The sequence below is a fragment of the Chelonoidis abingdonii genome, chromosome 1 (assembly GCF_003597395.2).
Source record: "Chelonoidis abingdonii isolate Lonesome George chromosome 1, CheloAbing_2.0, whole genome shotgun sequence".
NCBI classification, from domain to species: domain Eukaryota; kingdom Metazoa; phylum Chordata; order Testudines; family Testudinidae; genus Chelonoidis; species Chelonoidis abingdonii.
The window spans coordinates 119642996-119666980 of record NC_133769.1 but is presented as its reverse complement, the minus strand read 5'-3'; the positions used below and the strand labels follow the sequence as shown (position 1 = coordinate 119666980).

Sequence of the window (23985 nt, the reverse complement as noted above, 5' to 3'; positions counted from 1 at the left end):
AGCTGCTATAACATGTTGAGTTACCCAATACTGACTCCCACTAATGCCAAAATAACTCTTTCTTGTTTTTCTTGGTATTGAAGAACATCTGAAACCTGAGGGTGAGTCAGCCAGAGATCAAGCAATGGAATTAGCATGGTTTGCTGTTTCTACGTCAGCACTTCTTCTCTTCAGTGAGACTGAGAAATCTCAAGAGCAAGAGAGGGAACAGAAAGGTTACCAGTGCCAGCAGTAAGTCTTCTATACCTCTGCTTTCGGCCTTTTCTGTTTGTTTTATTGAAAGTCTTGCTGTCTGAATAAGGAGGTATCTGAGCCTCTAGCTATTATCTTTGGAAAGTCATGGGAGACGGGAGAGATTCCAGAAGACTGGAAAAGGGCAAATATAGTGCCCATCTATAAAAAGGGAAATAAAAACAACCCAGGAAACTACAGACCAGTTAGTTTAACTTCTGTGCCAGGGAAGATAATGGAGCAAGTAATTAAAGAAATCATCTGCAAACACTTGGAAGGTGGTAAGGTGATAGGGAATAGCCAGCATGGATTTGTAAAGAACAAATCGTGTCAAACCAATCTGATAGCTTTCTTTGATAGGATAACGAGTCTTGTGGATAAGGGAGAAGCGGTGGATGTGGTATACCTAGACTTTAGTAAGGCATTTGATACGGTCTCGCATGATATCCTTATCGATAAACTAGGCAAATACAATTTAGATGGGGCTACTATAAGGTGGGTGCATAACTGGCTGGATAACCGTACTCAGAGAGTAGTTATTAATGGCTCCCAATCCTGCTGGAAAGGTATAACAAGTGGGGTTCCGCAGGGGTCTGTTTTGGGACCGGCTCTGTTCAATATCTTCATCAACGACTTAGATGTTGGCATAGAAAGTATGCTTATTAAGTTTGCAGACGATACCAAACTGGGAGGGATTGCAACTGCTTTGGAGGACAGGGTCAAAATTCAAAATGATCTGGACAAATTGGAGAAATGGTCTGAGGTAAACCGGATGAAGTTCAATAAAGACAAATGCAAAGTGCTCCACTTAGGAAGGAACAATCAGTTTCACACATACAGAATGGGAAGAGACTGTCTAGGAAGGAGTATGGCAGAAAGAGATCTAGGGGTCATAGTGGACCACAAGCTAAATATGAGTCAACAGTGTGATACTGTTGCAAAAAAAGCAAACGTGATTCTGGGATGCATTAACAGGTGTGTTGTAAACAAGACACGAGAAGTCATTCTTCCGCTCTACTCTGCGCTGGTTAGGCCTCAACTGGAGTATTGTGTCCAGTTCTGGGCACCGCATTTCAAGAAAGATGTGGAGAAATTGGAGAGGGTCCAGAGAAGAGCAACAAGAATGATTAAAGGTCTTGAGAACATGACCTATGAAGGAAGGCTGAAAGAATTGGGTTTATTTAGTTTGGAAAAAAGAAGACTGAGAGGGGACATGATAGCAGTTTTCAGGTATCTAAAAGGGTGTCATCAGGAGGAGGGAGAAAACTTGTTCACCTTAGCCTCTAATGATAGAACAAGAAGCAATGGGCTTAAACTGCAGCAAGGGAGATTTAGGTTGGACATTAGGAAAAAGTTCCTAACTGTCAGGGTAGTTAAACACTGGAATAAATTGCCTAGGGAGGTTGTCGAATCTCCATCTCTGGAGATATTTAAGAGTAGGTTAGATAAATGTCTATCAGGGATGGTCTAGACAGTATTTGGTCCTGCCATGAGGGCAGGGGACTGGACTCGATGACCTCTCGAGGTCCCTTCCAGTCCTAGAGTCTAGGAATCTATGAAACTATTCTTTGGTCTGGCCGAGAGCATGAATATATTTGTCTGTGAAAATTCCTTTCCCCCTGAATATATAGCCTCAAGGAGATGTCCTGTAAGTGCAGATGTGTGGTTTTGTGCCTTTATTCCACACATCATGCTACTTGTCCGATTCATATCAATGACAGCTCTTTTGGATCATCTTCAAATGTTACCAATCAAATACAATCCCATCGTATCTCACATTGAAAAAGATGCAGCTAGCTGTCTGTCCTTTGCACTGATCCTGTGACACTGCCATGCAGCAAAAAGTTTCACTTCTGGGTCTATGCTTCCTGGGTTTAGCAGGACTGTGAATGTCAGAAATGCATCTGTCAGACCCTGCTAGGAGAAAATACATCCTATCAATTAAAGGTGACACCACCTACTTAAGCAGTAGTGTTGACAAGCTACCTTATTGGTCAAAGTGATGACATCTGTAATCCAAAGAAGAGGCTACATTGCAGGAAAAGTAGGTGAAGTGCATCCTCTGAAGTTTTGTGAGGATAAATGCCTGGGAGGTGCTTCAATACCAAAGTGATGTCAGCCATAAAAGTAACTAATGGCATAGTTGTGGACAAACTAAGTACATTGTTATGTGGACTCCATTTTATACTTGGGTAGTGAAGAATGTCATTAATGCTGTTTGTCCTAGTATTTAGCAAGCCTATTATCTTTGTACATTAGTTTACATACAGTGGTGCATACAACACCTCACAGTATGACCCTTTTGATAAATAGGCAAAGAAGATGGCATTTCATTACAAAGATATTTTAGAAAATCAGTCCTTAGATATTCAGCCTTGGAGAGAGAATGTCATCATATCTGTTCTATTTTGTCTTTTAATTCTTATAGACTTGACATACTTTTAACCACCCTGAGCTAGTCTGGAAGTCCAGGAACAATCATTGCAGAAATTGAAGTTTGACTATATTGATCTCATTATCCACACTCCCTGTTCTCTCACAGTAAATATTTATATCCTAAAACATACTGCAGAAAACACAGTCTAACTTTGTTCTTGAAGAATTAGCCTATGATGACTACTTCGGGGAACACAAACAAATGGAAAAACTAATGTATATAGTAAAATACAATATCTTGAGGGGAAAGTCTTCCTGTCACAGTTGATGATCATTTATATTCTGATTATCTATTGCTAGTAAAAAAATAGATGCTACTCATTCTTTAAATTATATTGGAAATTATATTCCTTTAAGCCATCCCCTAAGGGCCTGATCCAAGGCCCATTGGTATCAATGGAATTATTTTCATTGACTTCTTTGGGCTTTAATTCAGACACTAAGGTTCCAAATATTAAACTTTCTCACACAATATCATGAGTCAGCATGAGATTCACTCAAATAGTAAAAAACAAACATTTCTCACAGAATGATGATATTATTACACTTATATACAGGCATCATGTTTCACTCAAACCCCCAAAGCACTTTTTCTCACACAATATCATGAGTGCAGTAAAATAGAAGGGGAAATTATTCTCACTTATGTTTTTATTCCTAAATTAAAAGATGATAGGAAAAAACCTAATTGTCATTGTTTTATGGTTTGCATTCCTCATTGCCTCTCCAAATGTCTTATCCAAATCTACTTTTTGCACAATTCCTTGTGTAGACAAATTTTGTTACTCAGTTTGAAAATTTGCAATAACTAGTATCTGGAGAAGCAGAAAGTTCAGTTCAAGGTAGCTTTTGATTCAGGTGAAATTTCCTGTCACAACTGAGAAGAAAGTTAATAAATTAACCATCTTAAAGACTCTTAGGTGTTACCAGTAGGGAGAACTCTTCATGGTGAATACCCTAGTGCAAACAAATGTACCTAGGAGTATAATAATTGGGGTTGAAATAGGACTTTGCAAGTCACTATTCAGTTGTGCACTGTATGGCAGGATTGAGTTAAATCAAATTCTGCTCTACATTACTCTAGCATAAATCCACAGCAAATGACTGCAACTGAGTTGCTCTGGATCTAAACACATAACTGTTACATAGCATATGTACCATGTAAGCTCCTGTGTAATTCCTTCCCTTAGCATTGCTCAGCAGCTACTGGGCACAGCACAGAATTGAATCTTCTGCATACTAATGTTCCTGTGAGGAAGTTTGCTTCTAGCTTCAAAATTGTCAACTGGCCTTTTTGTCTATAAATGGTGGAAACAAATTCCCAATTTCTGGAGAAGTTTGGATCCAAATATGGAGTTGAATTTAGAGTTTGAACCATATGTGTGTTAAACCTAAATAAGTCCAGCTGCGTCAAAATCCATTATTCTAGGTTCAATGTTTACTAAGAATAAACATCCCCTGTAACATCCTTCTACTTTCTGTGCCTACAGACAGTTATAAGTATGACCCAATTCAGCTTTATATGATGTTTGTTTATATATAAAGATTTATATAATGGTTGACAGTTATATTTTGTTTGTTTTACATCCAAGTGAATAAAGCTATTGCTTATAAACTCTGCTGCAATGTAATATCTCAGTGAAGACTATACAGGAGGCTTTATTTTATTTCTTAGTTATATTACCATAGTGCCTAGGAGACCTTGTCATGAAATAGAACCCCGTTGTGCTAGGTGCCACGCAAACACGAAAAAAGTATTGGAGAAGACAACAGCTGGATAAAAGAAGACCAGGAAGTACAAGGAAACAATGTACCCCCCTGCCCCCAGGCTGGGAGAATCACACCACCACTCCCCAGAGGAAATCAAACGATGATGGTGGCTAGTGACTCCCTTCTAATGGGGATGGAGGCATCCATCTGCATGCCTGAATGGCATGCCCGGAGGTGTACAGACCTAGTGAGGTGGCTTTAAACTAGGTCTGGGCAGGAGGTAAAAACCCACAGGTGAGTCCAAAATAATGGAGACCTGGGTGAAAGGTCAGAATGTGGGGGGAACATTGAAAATTGTAGCATGGACAAAGTCGAGACAAGAAAATACAGTGGAGAAATCTAATAAACATCTTGGATGTCTGTATACTAATGCAGGAAGTACATGGAATAAACAGGAAGAAGTAGGAAATAGTAGTGAATAATCACAAATACCTAGGGCCCTACCAAATTGATAGCTGTGAAAAAAGTGTCACATTGTGAAATCTGCTCCCCCTCCAGCAAAATCTGGTCTTATGTGCTTTTATCCTATACTATACATATTTCATGGGGGAGACCAGAGTTTCTCAAGTTGGGGATCTTGACCCAAAAGGGAGTTGCAGGGAGGGGTCACAGGGTTATTTTAGGGGGGGGGGTGCAGAATTGCCATCCTTACTTCTGTACTGCCTTCAGTGCTGGGTGGCTGGAAAGTGGCAGCTGTGTGACAGCGCCCCACCAGCAGCAAAGCAGAAGTAAGGGTAGCAACACCATATCATGCCATGCTTGCTTCTGCGCTGCAGATGGCGCTGGCTCTGCCTTCAGAGCTGGGCTCCCAGCCAACAGCCACTGCTGTCCAGCTCTGAAGGCAGTGCCGCTGCCAGCAGCAGCATAGAAGTAAGCGTAGCAGTACCGCAACCTCCCCTACAATAACCTTGTGACCCCACCTCCCACCGCCACAACTCCTTTTTGGGTCAGGACCCCTACAATTACAACAGCATGAACATTCAGATTTAAGTAGCTCAAATCATGAAATTGACTATTTTTAAATCCTGTGACTGTGAAATTGACCAAAATGGACCATGAATTTGGTAGGGCCCGACAAAGTTGACCTAATTGGTATCATAGAAACTTAGTGAAATAATTCACGACTGTAATATTGACATAAAGGGTACAGCTTGTTCAGGAAGGACAGGCTGGGAAAAAAGGCAAGAGACGTTGCCTTGTATATTAAAGATGTATATACTTCCACTGAGGTTGAGACAAAAGTGGGAGTCAGACCTCTTGCTAGTCTCAGGATAAGTATAAAAGAGGGAGGAAAGGATGATGTCATGGTAGAGGTCTACTATAGACCAGATAACCAGGAAAAAGGGATGGATGAGACTTTTTTTAAAAAAACTAATATAATCATCCAAAACACAGGAATTGGGTGGTGATGGAGACTTCAATTACCAGACATCTGTTGGGGAAAATAATACAGCAGGGCATAAATTATTCAGCAAGTTCTTGGTATGCAATGGAGACAACTCATTATTACAGAAGGTGGAGAGACTATGGGAGAGGCTATTTTGGATTTGATGCTGACAAAGGAGGAGGAAGTAATTAAAGGAGAAAGGCAACTTTGGTGACAGTAGCATGAAATGGTAGAGTTAATGATTCTAAGGAATAGTAGGAGGGGAAAACAGCAGAATAAAGGCAAAGGTCTTCAAGAAGGCAGAGTTTAATACTCAGAAAAGTGTTAGTTAAAAGCCTGTGGGAAGCAAGTCTGAGGCGGGGCAGGGAACGAGTGTAGACTCAATAACTGCATTACAAAGAGACCTTCATTCCTTCCCAATAATCTAGAACCATGATAGAGAAGTTGTTCTGAATTTCTCTCTCTCTACACACACACACACACACACACACACAGAACATGAAAAAACAGGTGTTGCCATACCAACTATAACGAGTGTAATCAGTTAAGGTGGGCTATTGGCAGCAGGAGGGGAAAAAAACTTTCCTAATAATAATCAGGATGGCCCTTCTTGTCAATTGTTGGGAAAGTGTGTGTATATATATCTTCCCACTGTATTTTTCCACTGCATGCAGCTGATGAAGTGGGTTTTAGCCCACAAACGCTTATGCTTAAATAAATTTGTTAGTCTCTAAGGTGCCACAAGTACCCCTGTTCTTTTTGACAAGTTAGATGTCTTCAAGTCACAGGGCTTAATGAAGTACATCCTAAAATACTTAAGGAACTGACTGAATAGATCTCTGAGCCATTAGCGATTAGCTTTGAGAACTCATGGAGTACAAAAGAGATACCTGAGGTCAGGAAAAAAGGACAAATATAGTTCCTATCTATAAAAAGGCAAACACAGACAATCCAGGGAATTATCACACCTTTTAACTGGGGTCCTGGGAAAGATAATAGAGCAAATAATCAAACAATCTGTAAGCACCTAGAAGGTAATAAGTAACAGTCAATTTAGAGTTGTCAGAAACAAATCCTGTCAAACCAAGCTGCGGCCTTCTTTGACAGAGTAATAAGCCTTGCAGAAAACTGCTGCTGCTTCCCCTATCAGTGGCTCACAATTGATCTGGAAGGGCATATTGAGTGGGGTCTTGCAAGGATCTGTCCCGGGTCTGGTTCTAATCTATATCTTTGTAAATGAATTGAATAATGGCATAGAGGGTACATGTATACAATTTGTGGACGATACCAAGCTGGGAGGGGTTGCAAGCACTTTGGAAGACAGGAATAAAAATCAAAACGATCTTGACAAACTGGAGAAATGGTCTGAATTAAACAGGATGAAATCCAGTTAGGACAGATGGAAAGTACTACACGTGGGAAGGAATAATCAATTGCCCAAGTACAAAATGGGAAATGACTGCCTAGGAAGGAGTACTGCAGAAAAGGATCTGGGGATTATAGTGGATCACAAACTAAATGTGGGTAAACAATATAATATTGTTGCCAAAAAAGCAAACATTTTGGGATTTATCAGCAGAAGTGTTGTAAGCAAGACACAAGAAGTAATTCTTCTACTCTGCTCAGTACTGATAAGACCTCAGCTTGAGCATTGTGTCCACTTCTGGACACCACACTTCAGGAAGGATGTGGACAGATTGGAGAAAATCCTGAGGAGAGCAACAAAAATGATTAAACGAAAGCCCTGGGGGAGTGGCAAATGGACAACGGGGAGGGAAAATGTTGCCAAGTATGCTGCTGCAACTGCCCCTGCCATCTGCCTAGAGTTTGTCTTCGTTCCCATTTATGGAGGAGAAGAGTAAGCAGCCAGACTGTACCAATGGATGTCTGTAGATGGGAGTTATCTCAGGAGTGGAGCAGCTCACAGGTGCTTTTGCAACTGTCCCTGCCAGGTAGCTGGGGTTCATTGTCACTCCCAGTTCAGGGGGGAAGAGTAAGGGTACATTTACACTTACTTTTAAAACCCACAGCAGTGAGTCTGAGTCTGGGTCCAGAGCTCACGTTTGTGCTCCCGTGTTAAAAACTGTAGTGTAGACATTCAGGCTCAGCCCTTGAGGCCCGAGCTCCGGCCCAAGCCATAATGTCTATGTTGCTGTTTTTAGCACCCAGTCCTTGTCTGTAGACCCGGGCTCTGAGATTCCTGCAACTTTTGCAGACGTATCCTGAGTGGCCTGGCTGTGCAACAGAATGCTATGGTCATGGGCTGTATTTAAAAAAATTTAGTAGAAAGCATTGCACGTCTGCTCTTTGAGAGGCCTGCAGTGTGTATTCCATTGTTCTAGCCATATAGTTGCATGTGGATATTTTATTAAAACTATTTTCTTTAGATTTGTGGTCCACCCCAAGTGTTCGTTTAAGATGTATATTAAAAAGGATCCTTTCACTATTCCTATCCTATTTTTCAGCTTATTGCATTACTGAAGTTATTCCAAGAAGAACATACTGCTCCGGGAGCCCAGAGCACACTGGTGATATCAAGAGCTCTACACTGTACATTTTAAATAGAAATTCAGAACAACTTCTCTATCATGGTTCTAGATTATTGGGAAGGAATGAAGGTCTCTTTGCAATGCAGTTGGGTCTTTTTTCTGATTTTGACAAAAGTTTTTTATCTATGTTCCCATGCCAGTAGATTAGGGCTGCTCAAATTTGTAATTCATAGGAGCAATTAAACAGTAGGCAATTCTCTTGTCCTATTTTCAGATAATTTAATTTTTATTTGCTGCTTCTGAGTGTGAAAATTTAGTAACGTGATAAGTGTTAGTTCTAAAATGCTTTGTTAAAGGTTATACCACTTTTCTTAATTATTTTTTGCTGGAAATGCTTTGCCCCCATTATAGAGTGACTGCTGAATTTGAAGGGAGATCTTTTGTACATGTTTCTTCTATGTCACATGGAAGCAGTATTAAGTCAATAAAGTTTGAGGAAAGAGACCGATCTTTGAACCTGTTGATAATGATAGTGTGTTTTTCTGAGAACTTTGTCATTTTGCATTTTTACTTTTTTTCCCTTTATGCCTGCTGGACAAAACTTGGTGATTACTTTTAGTACACCTCATAGAAAAACACAATTGAAATAGAAATTCATACTGTGTTTTCTTTTTGACACTCTCTGGCCCATACAGCAGTGCTGTTAAATTTCAGCATTCAGAAAAGAATTGAGGAAATACTGTAAAGAGATGGAGTTTGACAAAGACTACTGTATTAAGATGAACGATGGGAACAAAATTCCTGCAGTAGGATTTGGTACCTATTCCCCTGATGCAGTAAGTAAACCTTTCGTGGCTTTCTTTGTCCGTAACCTGTTGATTAACATTGCTGGGCACTACTATAACCATTGCCTGTAGCACTCCGGAAAGATCTGCAAGATGAAATCGCTGTATATCTAGTTTATAAAACTATTGACAGTGTCTGGAAAGTGCTGTGGGAGTTTGAGTGAAACATGATGCCTGTATATAAGTGTAAGAATATCATCATTCTGTGAGAAATGGTTTTTGTTTTTTATTATTTGAGTGAATCTCATGCTGATTCATGACTCCTTGACCTAGCTTTGCCAAAACATCTGATCGATAGCAACCCCAACCACTCACACCTTGAACCCCCACATGCATCTGTCAATTGACCTCTGTCCTGACCTCCAGCACCCAGCTATGCTAATCCAGAGCCACTATGTAACTACCCATGCATCTTTGCCCTGACAGCACTCCCTTTTCCAGTTTTCAGCCCATATGTCTCTGCCAATGCATTTTGATCCGAACCTCAGCTAAATGGAAACCAATTTCTTTTAAACAGACGTTAGTTATTTTTACTTGTAGTGCTGCTCACTGAATTACCCTGAGGGAAGGAAGATGAGTACATTTCATATTTCTCCCTTCTCAACAGTCCTGCTACCTGCTGATCCCATTGTGGAGGGGACGGGTCTAACGGTCAAAGCAGGGGACTTGGAGTCAGGAGATCTGATTCTGCCTCTGAGTCACTTGTGTAACTTTTGGGCATCTTACTTGCCTCTTTGTGTTTTAGTGTCCCCAGTTTTGTAAAATTCTGATAATACCTGAATTGCCTCACTGGGTTTAGTTCATAAGGATAAAATTTTCAAAAGCACCTAAAAAACTTAGAAGCCTACATCTCATTGAAGGGCACTTGGAAATGGCACTGCTTTTGAAGATTTTACTCTGAGTTTGTAAAATTGTATTTCGATTCTCAGATGGAAGGTGCTAAAATGTGCAATTTATTACATTTTTTTTAAGTCTTTACTTACTTTTTGCTCCTTATTCCTATTAAGCCTGACTAAATACTGTATTTCAAAAAAAAAAATGTAAGAGCCCCTCTGAAGAGGACAGCTGTATGTGGATCTTTTTCCTTCTACCTGGTACGTATCAGCCTTGTGGCACCATGGCATCTATATTGTCCTAGGAATAAAAGTGAAGCATAGATGTTTTCTGTAGAGCTCAGTGTCTCAGCTCTTTCCAGTGAGTCCCTCTAATCAGCAGGACTGATATGATCTCTCTCTTCTTCCTCCCCCCCAAAAAGGCCACCTCCTAAAATATGACTTTCCTACACACTACAATCTGTGTCAACTGCAGCTGTTCACTCAGGCCTGTTTCTCAGTTATACTAAGGCACCTTAGGACCTCCACTCCACTCAGCAGAGGTGATACATGGGATTTGAGAACCGTCGCCTGCTTCCTGCCAGGAGCTAGTGGATTGGAAGCTGGTGAGAGCCACCCGGCCAGCTCAAGCCCTTGACTCTCTGCACTGTGGGAGCTGGGGCACTGTCTGGCTGCCCAGCAGCCCTCCCTGCCCTTCTCCCTGAGCCGGCCACCTATGCACAAACAGTGGGTCCCCGGGCAGGAAGAGTGGAACAGATCCGAGCTGACCTCCCAAATGAGCCCAGCGATGCGGTGCAGAGGCTGGCTGCCATGAGATACTCCCCAGGGTGCTCGCTCGCTGTTGCCCTGGTGCTCCTGGTTCTGCTGCTTTTCCTCAGCCCAGAGGTGACACGTGTGTCGATCAGATGCAACCCTTCCCCACAAAACTTTAACTTGTGCCCATCCAGAGTTATGCGTCATCTCTGACTGCCAGAGTGATGTAAAGAGTGTGACGTTGCACTCCATATGTTTTATGGAAATATGCTTATGAGTGTGAATATGATGTAACTGGAATATGCTTTATGCAAAAGGTCTCTTGTAAGGTATCATTACAAAAGCTATAACCTACTGAATATATTTCTATTTGTATGCAAGTATCATTCCTGTATCTGAAGCTAGAAATATGAAGTAGAACTCTGAGGTCCTATTGTAATTATGCAAAGTGTGGGTCATTAATGGTGGTTTAGAATCTTGATGGCTCCCATTGACCAGAAATAATGAGTTATAAATGGCCTTGGTTATTTGAAAGCCTTCCTGTGTACATGTGGGCCAGACAATGGGGACTAGGGGGTCTTACAGTAACATGTGACCGTGTCACCTGATGATGAAATCCATCTTAAATCTGATACTTCTCTATTTAGAAGGAGGGGTGGGGACCTAGAGAGACAAAATATTCTCACTTGTGCAAAAGCTATAAAAGGGAGTAGAGCAGGACAAAGGGGGGGCCAGTCATGAGAAACCCCTGCTTACCACTTGAAATGTCTGCTGGAGCTAACAAGGACTCTACCAGGGGAAAGGATTGGGCCCAGACTAGGAAGGAGTCTAGTCTGTGAAAGAAGCTTGTTGGAACATCTCTGAGGGTGAGATATTACCTGTAATCAGTTTCCTAATGTATGAGGCTACATCTACACTACAGGATAAATTCGAATTAGCTTAAACTGATTTTATAAAACAGATATTATAAAGTTGATTGTGCGCGTCCACACTAGGCACATTAATTCGGTGCTCTGCGTCCATGGTCCAAGGCTAGCGTCGATTTCTGGAGCGGTGCACTGTGGGTAGCTACTGTAAAATAATGAGGCCAACAACGTCGATTTGCGTCCACACTAACCCTAATCCGATATAGTAATATCGATTTTAGCGTTACTCCTTTCATTTTGTAGGAGTACAGAAATCGATTTAAAGAGCCCTTTAAATTGATATAAAGAGCAGTGTAGTGTGGACGGGTGCAGTGTTAAATCGATTTAACGCTGTTAAAATCGGTTTAACAGCGTAGTGTAGACCAGGCCTTAGGCTTAGACTTTATTTTGCTTGGTAACTTACTTTGTTCTTTCTGTTATTACTTGAAACCACTTAAATCCTAAACTTTATACTTAATAAAATCACTTCGGTTTATTAATAAACCCAGAGGAAGTGATTAATACCTGGGGGAGCAAACAGGTGTGCCTATCTCTCCATCAGTGATACAGAGTGCGAACAATTTGCAAACTTACCCTAGATAAGCTTTATACAGAGCAAAATGGATTTATTTGGGGTTTGGATCCAACTGGGATCTGAGTGTCTGGGTGCTAGAGACAGGTAATCTGCTGAGCTGTTTTTAATTAGTCTGCAGCTTTGGGGGCATGGCCCAGACCCTGGGTCTGTGTTGCCGCAGGCTAGCATGTCTTGCTCAACAAGGCAGGATTCTGGAGTCCCAAGCTGGCAGGGAAAACGGGCTGAGAGGTAATTTCAGCACATCAGGTGACAGTCCCAAGTGGATCTCTGTGACAGAACCCATCACAAAGGGGCCTTAGTGTAATGAGAATCAAGCTCACTTGTATTTATAAGGCCTGATTCTCCTCTCAGTCTAGGTTTTATGCCATTGTAACTTCATTGACTTCAATAAGAGCAGATTTAGGACCACAGGCTAGAGTCTCTTTCATACTGGGAGAGAAATTGTTCAACAAATTCCTAGATGAAGCTTGAAAATTAAATTTTAAAAAAGGCAAATAGGAAATCAGAAACCAATTTAGGAACTGGCTTTCTTTGCCCTTCTCTAGTACTCCCCAAGAAGTTCATTTGCCCCTACCTTAGGTCTTGCTTATCATTATTTTTTTTCTTTATCACACCTGATTTATCTGCTAGGAAGCATGGCTACTGTCAGACTTTTTTTAAGCATTAATCTCAACAGAGTCAATATGGACCTAGCTGGAAGAAAGCTGAGTCATTGTCAAGAACCAACAAGGGTTTATAAAATCATAGTTCTCACCAAACAGTTCTAATATCTGCCTTTGTTACAGCTACTCATGAAAGGAATGTGGTCCTACCAAACCAAGAGTTCAAAACCATAAATTAGTTTTTGCAAAATCATGAGTTTGACTTACAAATCATGATATTTAAAAAAAAAAATAGTCAATAGCTCAGCCAGACGTGGGGTTCTAATCCATAGTGAATGTTGATATTAGATTCTAACAGCTCCTGGTCTCGGGGTCCTGTATTAATTGTCCTTTGAATCTTGTAAAAAGGCAAGCTGAAATAATGGGCCTGATTCTCTGTTGCCCTGAATTTTAATGAGTCATTTACTCCTGTGCACAGTGAGAGCAAAAAATACCTGCTATGTCTGAATAGTAGCTTTTCACAACCTACATTCCATTTACTTTGATGTGGTGTAAATAATAACATAAGACGCAGGGCAACAAAGGATCGGGCCCAGAATCCTTGAATTTCCTTTAAGGTAAATTCTAAATGTGCCACTCTACTTTAAAGTCTTTCTGATGGTGATCAAAGCTCTAGGTGACTGGTATAAAATATCCCTAATCCAGAGAGATTGACACTACACCTTCTTAACGGGTAGGTTCAGAAAAGTAAATGCGAGGAGGCTACAAAGGTGGCTATTGAAGTTGGCTTCCGCCATATTGATGGAGCCTTTGTATATGGGACTGAGGAGGAGGTTGGGCGAGCCGTTCACGAGAAGATTGCAGATGGAACAGTCAAAAGAGAGGACATATTTTACACAGGAAAAGTAAGTGGGTTTCGTTTTAACACCGGTATTTTTACCCTACTGCTGCTTGTGCTAATTATTTTTTCTAATTTATGAAGAATGGTGTAACCTCCTCAAGGCCAGTATTGAAAGGATTGCCTTTAGGGGAGTATTATTCACAGATGTGGAAAATTGCTTTCTATACAAAGTTACAGGTTTGAGCACAAGGCTCATCTCTACATGTGTTAAAGTGAAGCTAAAATGGCCTCTTCATGCCCCTCAAAGTACAGATCACCAGACAGAACTTTTTTTTTAAGCCACAATGAGCCTTTCTAAGCTTCCTGTGCACAATGGTGACACTGCTTGAAAGTGTAGATTTCTTTTGAAAAGTGATTGTGTGAAAATGGCACCTTCTTATTCAACCAACGTGTTCCCTGTGTGCATTCACAGTCCCATCTGTGTTTTCAGTGGAATTAAAAATAAGCTGTCATTCCTTTCAGCTCTATAGAAACAACATGGCTAAGGGAGAGTCAGGTGGATTTTATTCCTCCTCAGGTCTCATCAACAACTTTGTTTACTAATTTCCAATCAATAACACTTCTACAAACCAATTAAAAGCAAGGGATTATCACTGAGAGCAAGATTTTTAGACATTGAGGTTGCAAAGGTGTCACTGAGCGTATAATTTGTTCTCCAGCATCTTTATTTCTGGAGGTGATGGACAAGAAGCAAAGAACCCAGCTTGATCCGGATTGAGTTTGTGGAGCTGTCAGTTGGAAAAGCATACTTTTACTTGTAAATGGGGCACATTTGTATTGAATCACTGAGAGTCAATATTTAACCTCAAAATCTCATTTTTACAGAGTCACTTTTCAGAGTAGAACCACGTAGTAAATGGAGATCCAGTGGCAAAAAAAGTAGAAGCGGGTTCTTGGGGTGGGATTCTTTCCACATAAGAATTGACATCTTGTAAGAAATGGCATTTGTATGAACGCCCATCTCCTGGTACCCAGAGACGGACCGGAACTGTATACAGAACTCAGTCACATACCAAGGAACATCTTCCATTCCACTCTTGCAAGGGCCACCTAATGAACTCGGACAACAGAGTGACTCCTAATAACCAAGGAGAACAAATTTAGCCAGTTCCTGTACTGAGCAAATGCATTTCTCACATCCTGGCTGTATTTCAGCCCTAACCCTGCTTCTTCAGGAAACATTCACTTCTCACTCTCATGTGCATCTTTGCACACAACCACCTCACAACACAACCCTTCTGCCAGAAAAGTAAAGCCAGTGGTATGCCATGAATAAGACAATTTAGAAAAGTGGTTTTTACAGAAAGAAGAGAAAAAAGAGAACTTCTTCAGAAAGAACAGTTGTTTTTGAATCATTACAGCTTGGGAGTACCTTTCACCGTCCTGAACTTGTGCGCAGCTGCCTGGAACAGTCACTGAAGAAACTTAAATTTGACTATCTTGATCTCTTCATTATCCATATCCCTGTCTCTCTAAAGGTAAATGTTTTATGTACAAAATATACACAAGAAAACAAATGTTTGGTAGTATATCCATGGGCCAGAGCAGAGCTGTTTTTAAAAAAAAGACTCGTAGTCCATCTAGTCATATGTCCAGCCTACAAAAGTAGCCTATGATGGATGCTCGAGAGAAAGGCAAAAGACAAAAAAAAAAAATGCATGAGGCACACTCTGTAATGCAAATTTTTTGGGGGCAGGGTGGGGATCATATTGTGTCTCATTCGCAGTTGATATGTAGTAATCATGTGGGTTAACAGTCTTATGCTTTTAATCCTTGCTATTAAAACATCATATGCTACCTGGGCTCACTCGAAGCCACTAAATAAATAAATATATAGAATATATCTTAGTGCACTGGCAAATTTAAAAACTGTCTGGAAAACTCTTTAAATTCAAATATACACTTAATGATCAAAAGCTAACTAGTTACTCTGAAAATTCACCAGTAATCTATAAACCTAATCTGAGGTTACTGTGATTTCTTTGGGGAATAGGAGGGAGAAGGCTAATCAACTATAACCTCTTTACTTTGTCAATGAAGATGTCATTTTGTCTGACACCATATCATGATTTATCTGTACTATCTGTAGGCCCTAATTGCTTTCCACATGCATGCTTTGTTTTCACAGCGTATAAACACGATTTCTTATGAAAATAGTGTTTCGCTGAGCTAATTAATTTTCCAGTATTAACATTTATTGTCTTATTTACTCAAAATTATTTCTAGGCATCTAGGGTGAAATTTACTCATGGAACACAAGGTACGCTATATATTTCAGTCATATATAGGCCTTTTAGTCAAAAGCGATATGTAGCTAAATTCCCTAGCTCAGTTTGACAATTCACAGAGGCTGCTCTGCCTCTAGAGAAGTAGGAAATTCAGTTCAGTTCAAGGTAGTTTTAATTCCAATGATATCAGTTTTGTTCTGGTACTGCTGGAGTCTTCCATTAGGGACTTAAAAGAAAGGGAATTTATAAAATAAGATAACTCTCAGGTGTTACTGGTAGGGAAATTCTCGATGACTGGGCAACGATCCAGCTCTCAGTCTCTCATCCAAATATTTTTAGCTCGTGGGAATCCAAATGGTTTAGATAAAACCATTTTATTATTTTTACCAGCTTTAGTGTTTGACACTTTTTTCCCCCTCCTTCCCCACTCCTCCTGGTTACAACTCCTTCCTTGGCCACAAAATAGTTAAAATCCACTTGTGTAAAAAACCATCACGACCAAGGGGGATTTTCCTTTTGTTTTTAAGCCTGGACCAGATTTATCACCAATGGATGAAAACGGAAAACTCATTTTCGATATTGTAGATCTGCGTCAAACTTGGGAGGTGAGTGACATGAATGACACAGTGTTAATTAAGAGCCCATCCAGTTTCCTTAGGTAGCCAGCTGACTGTTACCGGGAAAGTGTTCAGAGTTCTATCAGTTTTTTAGTCCTATGACCTTTTTAGAGGGTTAGAGAGACTGTAATTGTTATGTTTGTGGGAGGCTGGGACTGTTAGTAAGATATGGTCATGAACTGCCTATTGATAAAGTGCAGATTCACACCAGCAAGTAACTACGTATATAAAAATGGCACCTTCATACTTAACAGATCTGACCCTTGTGTGTATTGAGCATCACTGCTGCCAGCTTTAGCGACACAAATAAGTTTGGGCTGCTTTTTGCTCCAGTTAGCCCTGCAGCACCAGCTAGTGAAGCTCCTTCTTGTGAATCATCAACAGATTTTCTTACTAAAATCAAATCGGTGACACCTGTATTAATAAAATGATGATGATGCTCAAGTGTCACTGAGGGCGTCAGCTGAAGACGTTGGGGCTGCAGAGGTGTAACTGAACTGTTCTTAGTGATGATGCACAAGTTGAGAAGAGTCCAGCTCAACTGTCAGATTTCAGCCAGGTCTGCATACAGTTTTCATCCCACTTTAACTATTTCATTTAGGGGGGGCAATTTTTTTTAACAAAATAGTTGAATTGGTGAAAGCCCTAGAGTGAAGGCAGTTTTACCAGTACAGCGGTACCTTGCACTGGGGTATTTTATTCCCCTAAATGTATGGGAATAAACTATACCACTACAGGCTCCTTTGTAGCAGCATGACTGTACCCACTGGGAAAAATTATACCTTTCTGACACTCCCCTGGGGCAAGAAGGGGCATCTCTCTTGTCTCAAATATTCTTTTCTGGATAAATACATTACTATAGATCTGGTTCAGAGTGCGGCATATGGTCTTCTGCCTGTACCCTTAGTTGTAGGGGTATAAAATAGCCTAATGAAGAAAAGAGCACAGTAATTCTACAGCTCTCTAAAAAGGCCAGGTCCCTGCAGTCTCTCACAGAGTGAAGATTTACAGTCCCTTGGCAGGAGACCTGGACTTCTTGTCCCCTATGTGCCCAAGCAACCAAGGCAAAGTCCCAGGGCTCCAAAAAGAGAAGTATAGAAAAGCCAGTCCCTCTACTTCCTTAGAGGGCCCAAGAGGCCAGTGCGCTCAAGCAATTTCCCCAGGAAACAACCCCTGTCCTCTGGGGAGCTCTAGCTCTGTTTTCACCAGATTCCTCCTCAGACTGAGCTAGTATCCTCCCTTTTAAGCACTTGCCATTAGCCAGGCTTGACGAACTTCATAGATGCAATGGATTGTGCCCAGAGAAGCTCTTTAACTCTTTCTGACTGTTGCCGGAGCTGCCCCATGGTACTAGGAGAGGTCTACTACATCAGTGTCAGACTGATATAGTTAAAGCAGCACAATAACTGTGCATTGACCAGACCTTCAATGAGTGTTCAGGGCTGCTAGTTAAATGAAATGTATTTTCACTAGTAAACTGAGCAGATCTGTTGTCTCTCAGTGATTTCCCCCTCAAACATGAAACCTCACATGCCTTTTTTACAGAATCACTTTGTAGAGCAGAACTGCACTTTGAGATGCTTTGGCCTTCCCTGGTCTTAGGACAGGGATATTGTCAGGGACAGAATCGTAGTCTGGGCTTTACATGTGGTGATTTCCACAGAGGAGGGATGAAATATTCTGCCCTAGAGTCAGTCAAGATGAGGACTCCATCAGATCCCTAATTCTTTAGCTTATACTTTGTGAGTAGCTCAGCATTGCAGCTTATTAGTGGGCCAGCCTGTCAACACTGAAGAACTAACTTCAAAGTCTGTCCACGTTTACCCACGTTACAAAGTCCACCACTCAGTTTAATACCATTGCTGCTTCTATATCAAGAGAGGCCAGAAATGAAATACAAAGGGGCATCAGGTTAGAATCGAGTGCATTGGTAGAGCTTTGGGGGTTCTAATTATCCACTATCCCTGGTTCTAACTGGTGCTGTTAGTACTCATGAAAATGAGGAACCAACTTGAGTCCCTCATTTAAAAAGAAAAAGCTAAAACTTCTCCTGTGATATGTGCTTTCCCTTCAGTGGACTCTAGCAAGGTTTTTCTATTAAATGGAAAAAGTAAACAGGATTTATAATATCTGTTTTCATAGCACTGCTTGTGATCTGAGATCTGTAGTCATTTCCTGGTGTACATCAGACACTACAGTACGGCTACTACCAGTAAATACAGACATTCTAATGGTGACCGCTGCACTTGTCCATCTCCTTCAGTATTTCTTGTGTTTTCCCCTTAGTTTTCATTCTGAATTTTTTTGTTCTATAAAGCTCTTAAACTGGTGTTCATAGTCCCGTACTTATGTGATACCCTTATTTCTGTATTGTTCACTAGCAGTGATTGGGTATTGCTATGTCTTTGAGTTCTTTATGTATGAAGAATAAATTAGAGAGGAAGCTATGGAGAGAGGTGGTGGCCAGATTGTCTACTTTCTACTGGGGGGAAAAGATTACTTTTGAGCGAGATCTAATGCCTAAGTGAACGATTGGAAAATGATTGTCTCTAAATCAGAGTTTCTTTCTAGAACAAATCAAACGTCCCGTACTGTAAGGGTAGTAATATTTTGTTGGAATAATTTTATATTGAGTGTGCCCAGTTGAGTGTAATTTTTCTAGTCTCTCAGAAGTTATCCTACCAATAGTGATAATGGAACTGGCCTTTGTTGTTTTCCCCAGGCCATGGAGGCATGTAAAGACGCAGGGTTGGTGAAGTCCATTGGAGTGTCCAACTTCAACATCAGACAGCTGGAGATGATCCTGAACAAACCAGGGATCAAGTACAAACCTGTTCTCAACCAGGTAAAATGCTGACCTTTGGGTAGAGACCTAAAAGTGTTGAGTTAGAAGAAATTCAGAACTTGTAGTCAGTGAAGAGTTTTGTTTATGGGGGGAACTAATGTCCAGCCTTTCTTTTAAATCAAAAGGGAAACTTCCTTATTGCTCCACTTCAAGTAGACACAAGCTGCAACAGTTAGACTTGATATTGAAATCCTCAGAATTTGTGGTTGTTGCAACAGCTGACGTTAAAGACGGGCCATTAGCAGCTATAGGTTCAGATTCAGGTTCTGAAAAAAAAAATAGTTCTATGTTTGGAACAAGGGCTTTGTTTGTGCCCATCACTGAAATGATAAACTTATACATCTCAAGAAAGAATGAAGTAGAAAATACCCATAAAGGAAACAATCTCTGAGAGAGGCAGGAGAAAGATAAGCTCTGTACCTCCAGAGATCCTCATTCCACTGCTATGGGAATAGACTTTCATAGCAGCAGCTTTTCTGTGCTTGGAATGTGAGGATGTTTTGTTACCAGGTTGTCCAAACTCATACTCAGAAATGTGGCTTTCAGGCAGTAGGCTCAGAGAGAGATGATTCAGATGGACTATGTTGTTTTCTTATCCATTTTCCTACCCTTCACACAGATACCTAGATGTATTCCACACGTTCTGGATAAAGAGAAAGACCTGAGTTATATATGATAAGCAAAATAGCACAGGATATGCACAGTATCCCATAGCCAGTTTTTGAAAGTCATTTTGCCTCTCAACTAATTTTTTTTTTCAAACTTGGCGTAGAACAATTTCTGTATGGAGGATACTATATAGGTATGGGGTAACTTTAAATTTTTAAATCTAAACTGTTTTAAATTTCCTTATTAAAATATGCAAGGGGAAAAATGTCTTATCTGGTGAAAAACACAGTTGGACAACTCAAAAATGACTGAACTGATGATGTTTAAATTTCCTCTCCCAACTCAAAAATCATTTGAGAGTTGAGACCAAGCATGAGAAATTTGGACCAGGAGACCACTTTAGGGGAACTTATCAGCCACTGAAAATAAGGGCTTAGAACCAGAGTGCCATCTCGTCCATAACTGACCCCAGTGCAGACCCACAGAACATCCATAAGTAACAAACTCAATCTCTCTCTCCATCTAATGGTCATTGCTTTAATGGCAGTGTTAGTCCAGGCAATGATTCTGATCCCTATCCTAGCTATGTAATAATACACGATGGGCCAAAATTAGTATCGAAACTGAGGTTTCAGTGGGACTAGACACATGAGTAAGACAAGCAGGACTTGGTTCTGACAATCCTTATTAAAGCCTATCCTCCCACAACGTGGCTTGGCTTCTGTCCTTTACTAGACAAACTGTTGCTTGGGATTTATCAGCTAAACTGCACTGCCAAGCTGTATTTTAATTGAAAGATATTTGATATTTTAGTATACTGTGCCCCGTTGACATAATGTCTAATGTTTCTTTTGTCTGACTGCTGCTTATGTGATCTGAAGTCTCAATTTTGGGTTGCGGGTTGATTCTGCAGGTTGAATGTCACCCTTACCTCAACCAAAGCAAACTGCTGGCCTTCTGCAAATCCAAGGATATTCTCCTCGAAGCCTATTGTGCTCTGGGCTCACAGAGAGACAAGATGTGGTAAGGAAAGAAACTGGACTGTGCTCCCAGGTTTAGAACCTCAAAAATGGGTTAGAGGGTATTTTCCCCTCCTTCCATCTTCAAAGCGTCTGGTATTTATAAAGTTATAGAATAAAAATGAGAGCTGGAAAAGATCTAGTAGGTTATCTTCAGATTATACAGGCATTGTCCTCACTAGGCTGAGATGACTGCATTCCTCATCCCAGAAATGCTCCCTGTTTCTCTGTTTCCCTCGTAGGATAGACCAAAGCACCCCAGTTCTGCTGGAGGACCCAGTTTTGGGTGCAATTGCCAAAAAGTACAACCGAAGCCCCGCTCTAGTAGCCCTGCGCTACCAGCTGCAGCGTGGTGTCGTGGTCCTCTTTAAGAGCTTCACCAGAAAGCGTATTGAAGAAAACTTCCAGGTAAAACAGGAGGGGAGAGAAAAGATGATGAGGGAGACACCCCTGAGATGTGCAGATTTAGATGGGACACCATAGAGAACTGAGAACTTTTGTGCCCTTGTACAGTCTGGCACTGCAGGATCCTGCCTGAGAACTTCGCTACACAATGTCTGATAGTTCTCGGGCAGGTTCTCTCTCCTTAGAGGAGGCTTTTGCCACTTTACCGTCTGAACTGTGTAACTTGGCACCCACTAGAGAACAAATAATAATATGGGGAGAAAAAACCCTGGAGTCCTCCTTGTGTCTCCCAAAGGCAAAATTCTGAGGGAGCTACTGATTTTTGGAGCCCTTTCCCAAAATGACTAATGCTGCTCTTGGCTTCAGATGGGAATATAGGCCCCTTTGAGCACTGGAAAGACAAATGATCTTTCAGTAGGAGTGTGCCCCTTTCCTGCCCTCAGCTTCTTGCCTAGACCACGGGTCCTCTCCAAACTCTGCTATGTCCTCCCCTGCCTATTTGAGTCCAGGGTCTTAAACAGCTTTCCTAGATAAATTAGTTTCCAAAGAGATCCGTTGTTCTATTTTCCATACCCAAGGAACAAACCTTACAATATCAGACTGACAGATTTATTCTAGATTAAGATGAAAACATCTATGTAAGAGAGCACAATGTGTATCTCCTCTGTAAGCAGTCATTTATATCTCAAAGTGGCAGCTGCCTCTACAGGCAGCAGACTGCTAAAAGTTCAAAGGTGAAATACACAGAAAATAAAATCAAACAGTTACATAGTTATATATTTCAGAGGTGAAGGTTATCTAAAATACAGTGGAAAAAGCAGGCCCAGATTAATATACCTATTTCATTTCTTTTCACTTTACGTGGGCCTTGTGCTTCTGTAAATGCACATACATCCCACTATTAGAAGGGGTATGCCCGGCAGGAATAATCAATGTTTGATCCTGTCTTCTGTGTCAGGTTTTTGACTTCCAGCTCTTTGAGGAGGACATGAAAACCATTGATGGGCTGAACAAAAACCTTCGCTACCTGAACTTAATGCAGTGAGTCATGCTACTTTGTATTTTAGTATTCTGTGGAGAGGCAGGAGAAAGGCAGCAGTGGTCCCCCCACAAAGAAATAAGGTTTTGTGTTATACTGACTCTCGTGATCACAAAGGATGTACTTAGGATCATAGCTATTAGAACTGGAATGGAGTCACAGACTTTAAGCCCAGAAGGGATGAGCAGATCATTTAGTCTGACTTCCTGTATATCACAGGCTACCCACACCACCTGCTTGCTGAACCCAACAACCAAAACTAGACCAAAGCATTACAGCCCACAGGAGCCCAGGATACAAGGTCGGTGAGATAATATCTTTTATTGGACCAACTTCTGTTGATAAACAAGCTTACACAGCGAGCTCTTCTTCATATCTGGGAAACATGTCACAACTAAATACAAGGTGGAATAGATTTTTTGACATAAGTACTTAACACACATTTCAAGGGGCCATTCAAGGTTATACCCCTTCAACACCCTTCCATTCATAGGGGGGAAAGAAAGGAGGGGAAGGCAGCTGGGGGGAGTGTAAATAGATTGTTGTAATCCATAAATCCAGAGTCTCTTTTCAGTCCATGATTTTAAGTGACTAACAAAGTTATGAAGTTAAGCTCCAACGTTCATATTTTGAAAATATTGTGCAGGTTTCCTTTGAGGATGAGGACTGATAGGTTTGTTAAGTGTTCAGCCACAGGTGATAGGTGTTTTTTGTATTATCACTTTCCTGGGTGACTTCATTTGGGAATTTAGTGATTGTCTGGTTTCACCCATATAGTTCTTACTAGGGCATTTAGTGCACTGGATGAGGTTTACCACATGTTGTGATAGGCATGTGTAGGATCCAGGGATCTTGAAAAGTGTATTGGGGGTGGGGGAGGGTGGATCCCTGTACCAGTGGCAGGATTGCATGTTAATCCGGCAGGGTCTGGTGCCACTTTGAGTTTGTGTATCCTGGTCTGTGGGGAGGTTGCTTCTGGTGATGAGATTAGGGGGCGTGTTTGGAGGCCAGAAGAGAGGAGTTCAGGTCATCAGAAGCAAGCTCCTTACAGACCAGATTCTGTCCCTCTGACCTACAGAAGTTGGTTCAATAGAAAATATTACCTCGCCCACCTTGTCTCTCTAATATCCTGTGACCGACAAGACTATAACAACATTGCACACAGGAGACTAGAAAATTATGTGCCACAGGCAGTGAATAGGCGAGACTGAGGTGCACCAGTGCCTGAGGCCCCCACAATGACAGGATTTGGCCCATTATCCCAACACATTCCTAGTAGTCATTTATCTCGTTTAGCCTTGCTCAGTTTCAAGGCAAAATAACAATTTCCCTTGAATGCCAATGTCGTTGTGTCATCATCCTAAGGGCTATAAATGTTTCCAATGTTATGGAAACTCTGGGATTAGTCCAGGGCCCCTCTAAGGTATTTGTTGTGTTCTAGCGTGTCATGGTACAATTCCCCACTCTGAACCTTAG

The 23985-nt window shown here is 41.1% G+C and overlaps 1 protein-coding gene across 4 annotated transcripts in view; it reads left to right on the top strand.

Annotated features, from left to right (window-relative positions):
• The first annotated feature begins 206 nt into the window (after positions 1-206).
• Positions 207-23985, top strand: part of LOC116815619 (aldo-keto reductase family 1 member C1-like) — a 76625-nt gene continuing 52846 nt past the window's right edge. The window contains exons 1-8 of one of the 4 annotated variants that reach the window (XM_032764118.2): positions 9009-9149; positions 13584-13751; positions 15109-15225; positions 16503-16580; positions 19315-19437; positions 20960-21069; positions 21308-21473; positions 22429-22511. In XM_032764118.2, coding sequence (XP_032620009.1) covers positions 9063-9149; positions 13584-13751; positions 15109-15225; positions 16503-16580; positions 19315-19437; positions 20960-21069; positions 21308-21473; positions 22429-22511 — 932 coding nt within the window. In that variant the 5' untranslated portion in view covers positions 9009-9062. Of the gene's footprint in view, positions 232-9008; positions 9150-13583; positions 13752-15108; positions 15226-15973; positions 16008-16502; positions 16581-19314; positions 19438-20959; positions 21070-21307; positions 21474-22428; positions 22512-23985 lie in introns of those variants that run through there. The other 3 variants (XM_032764120.2, XM_075069620.1, XM_075069630.1) reach the window with 3 other exon arrangements.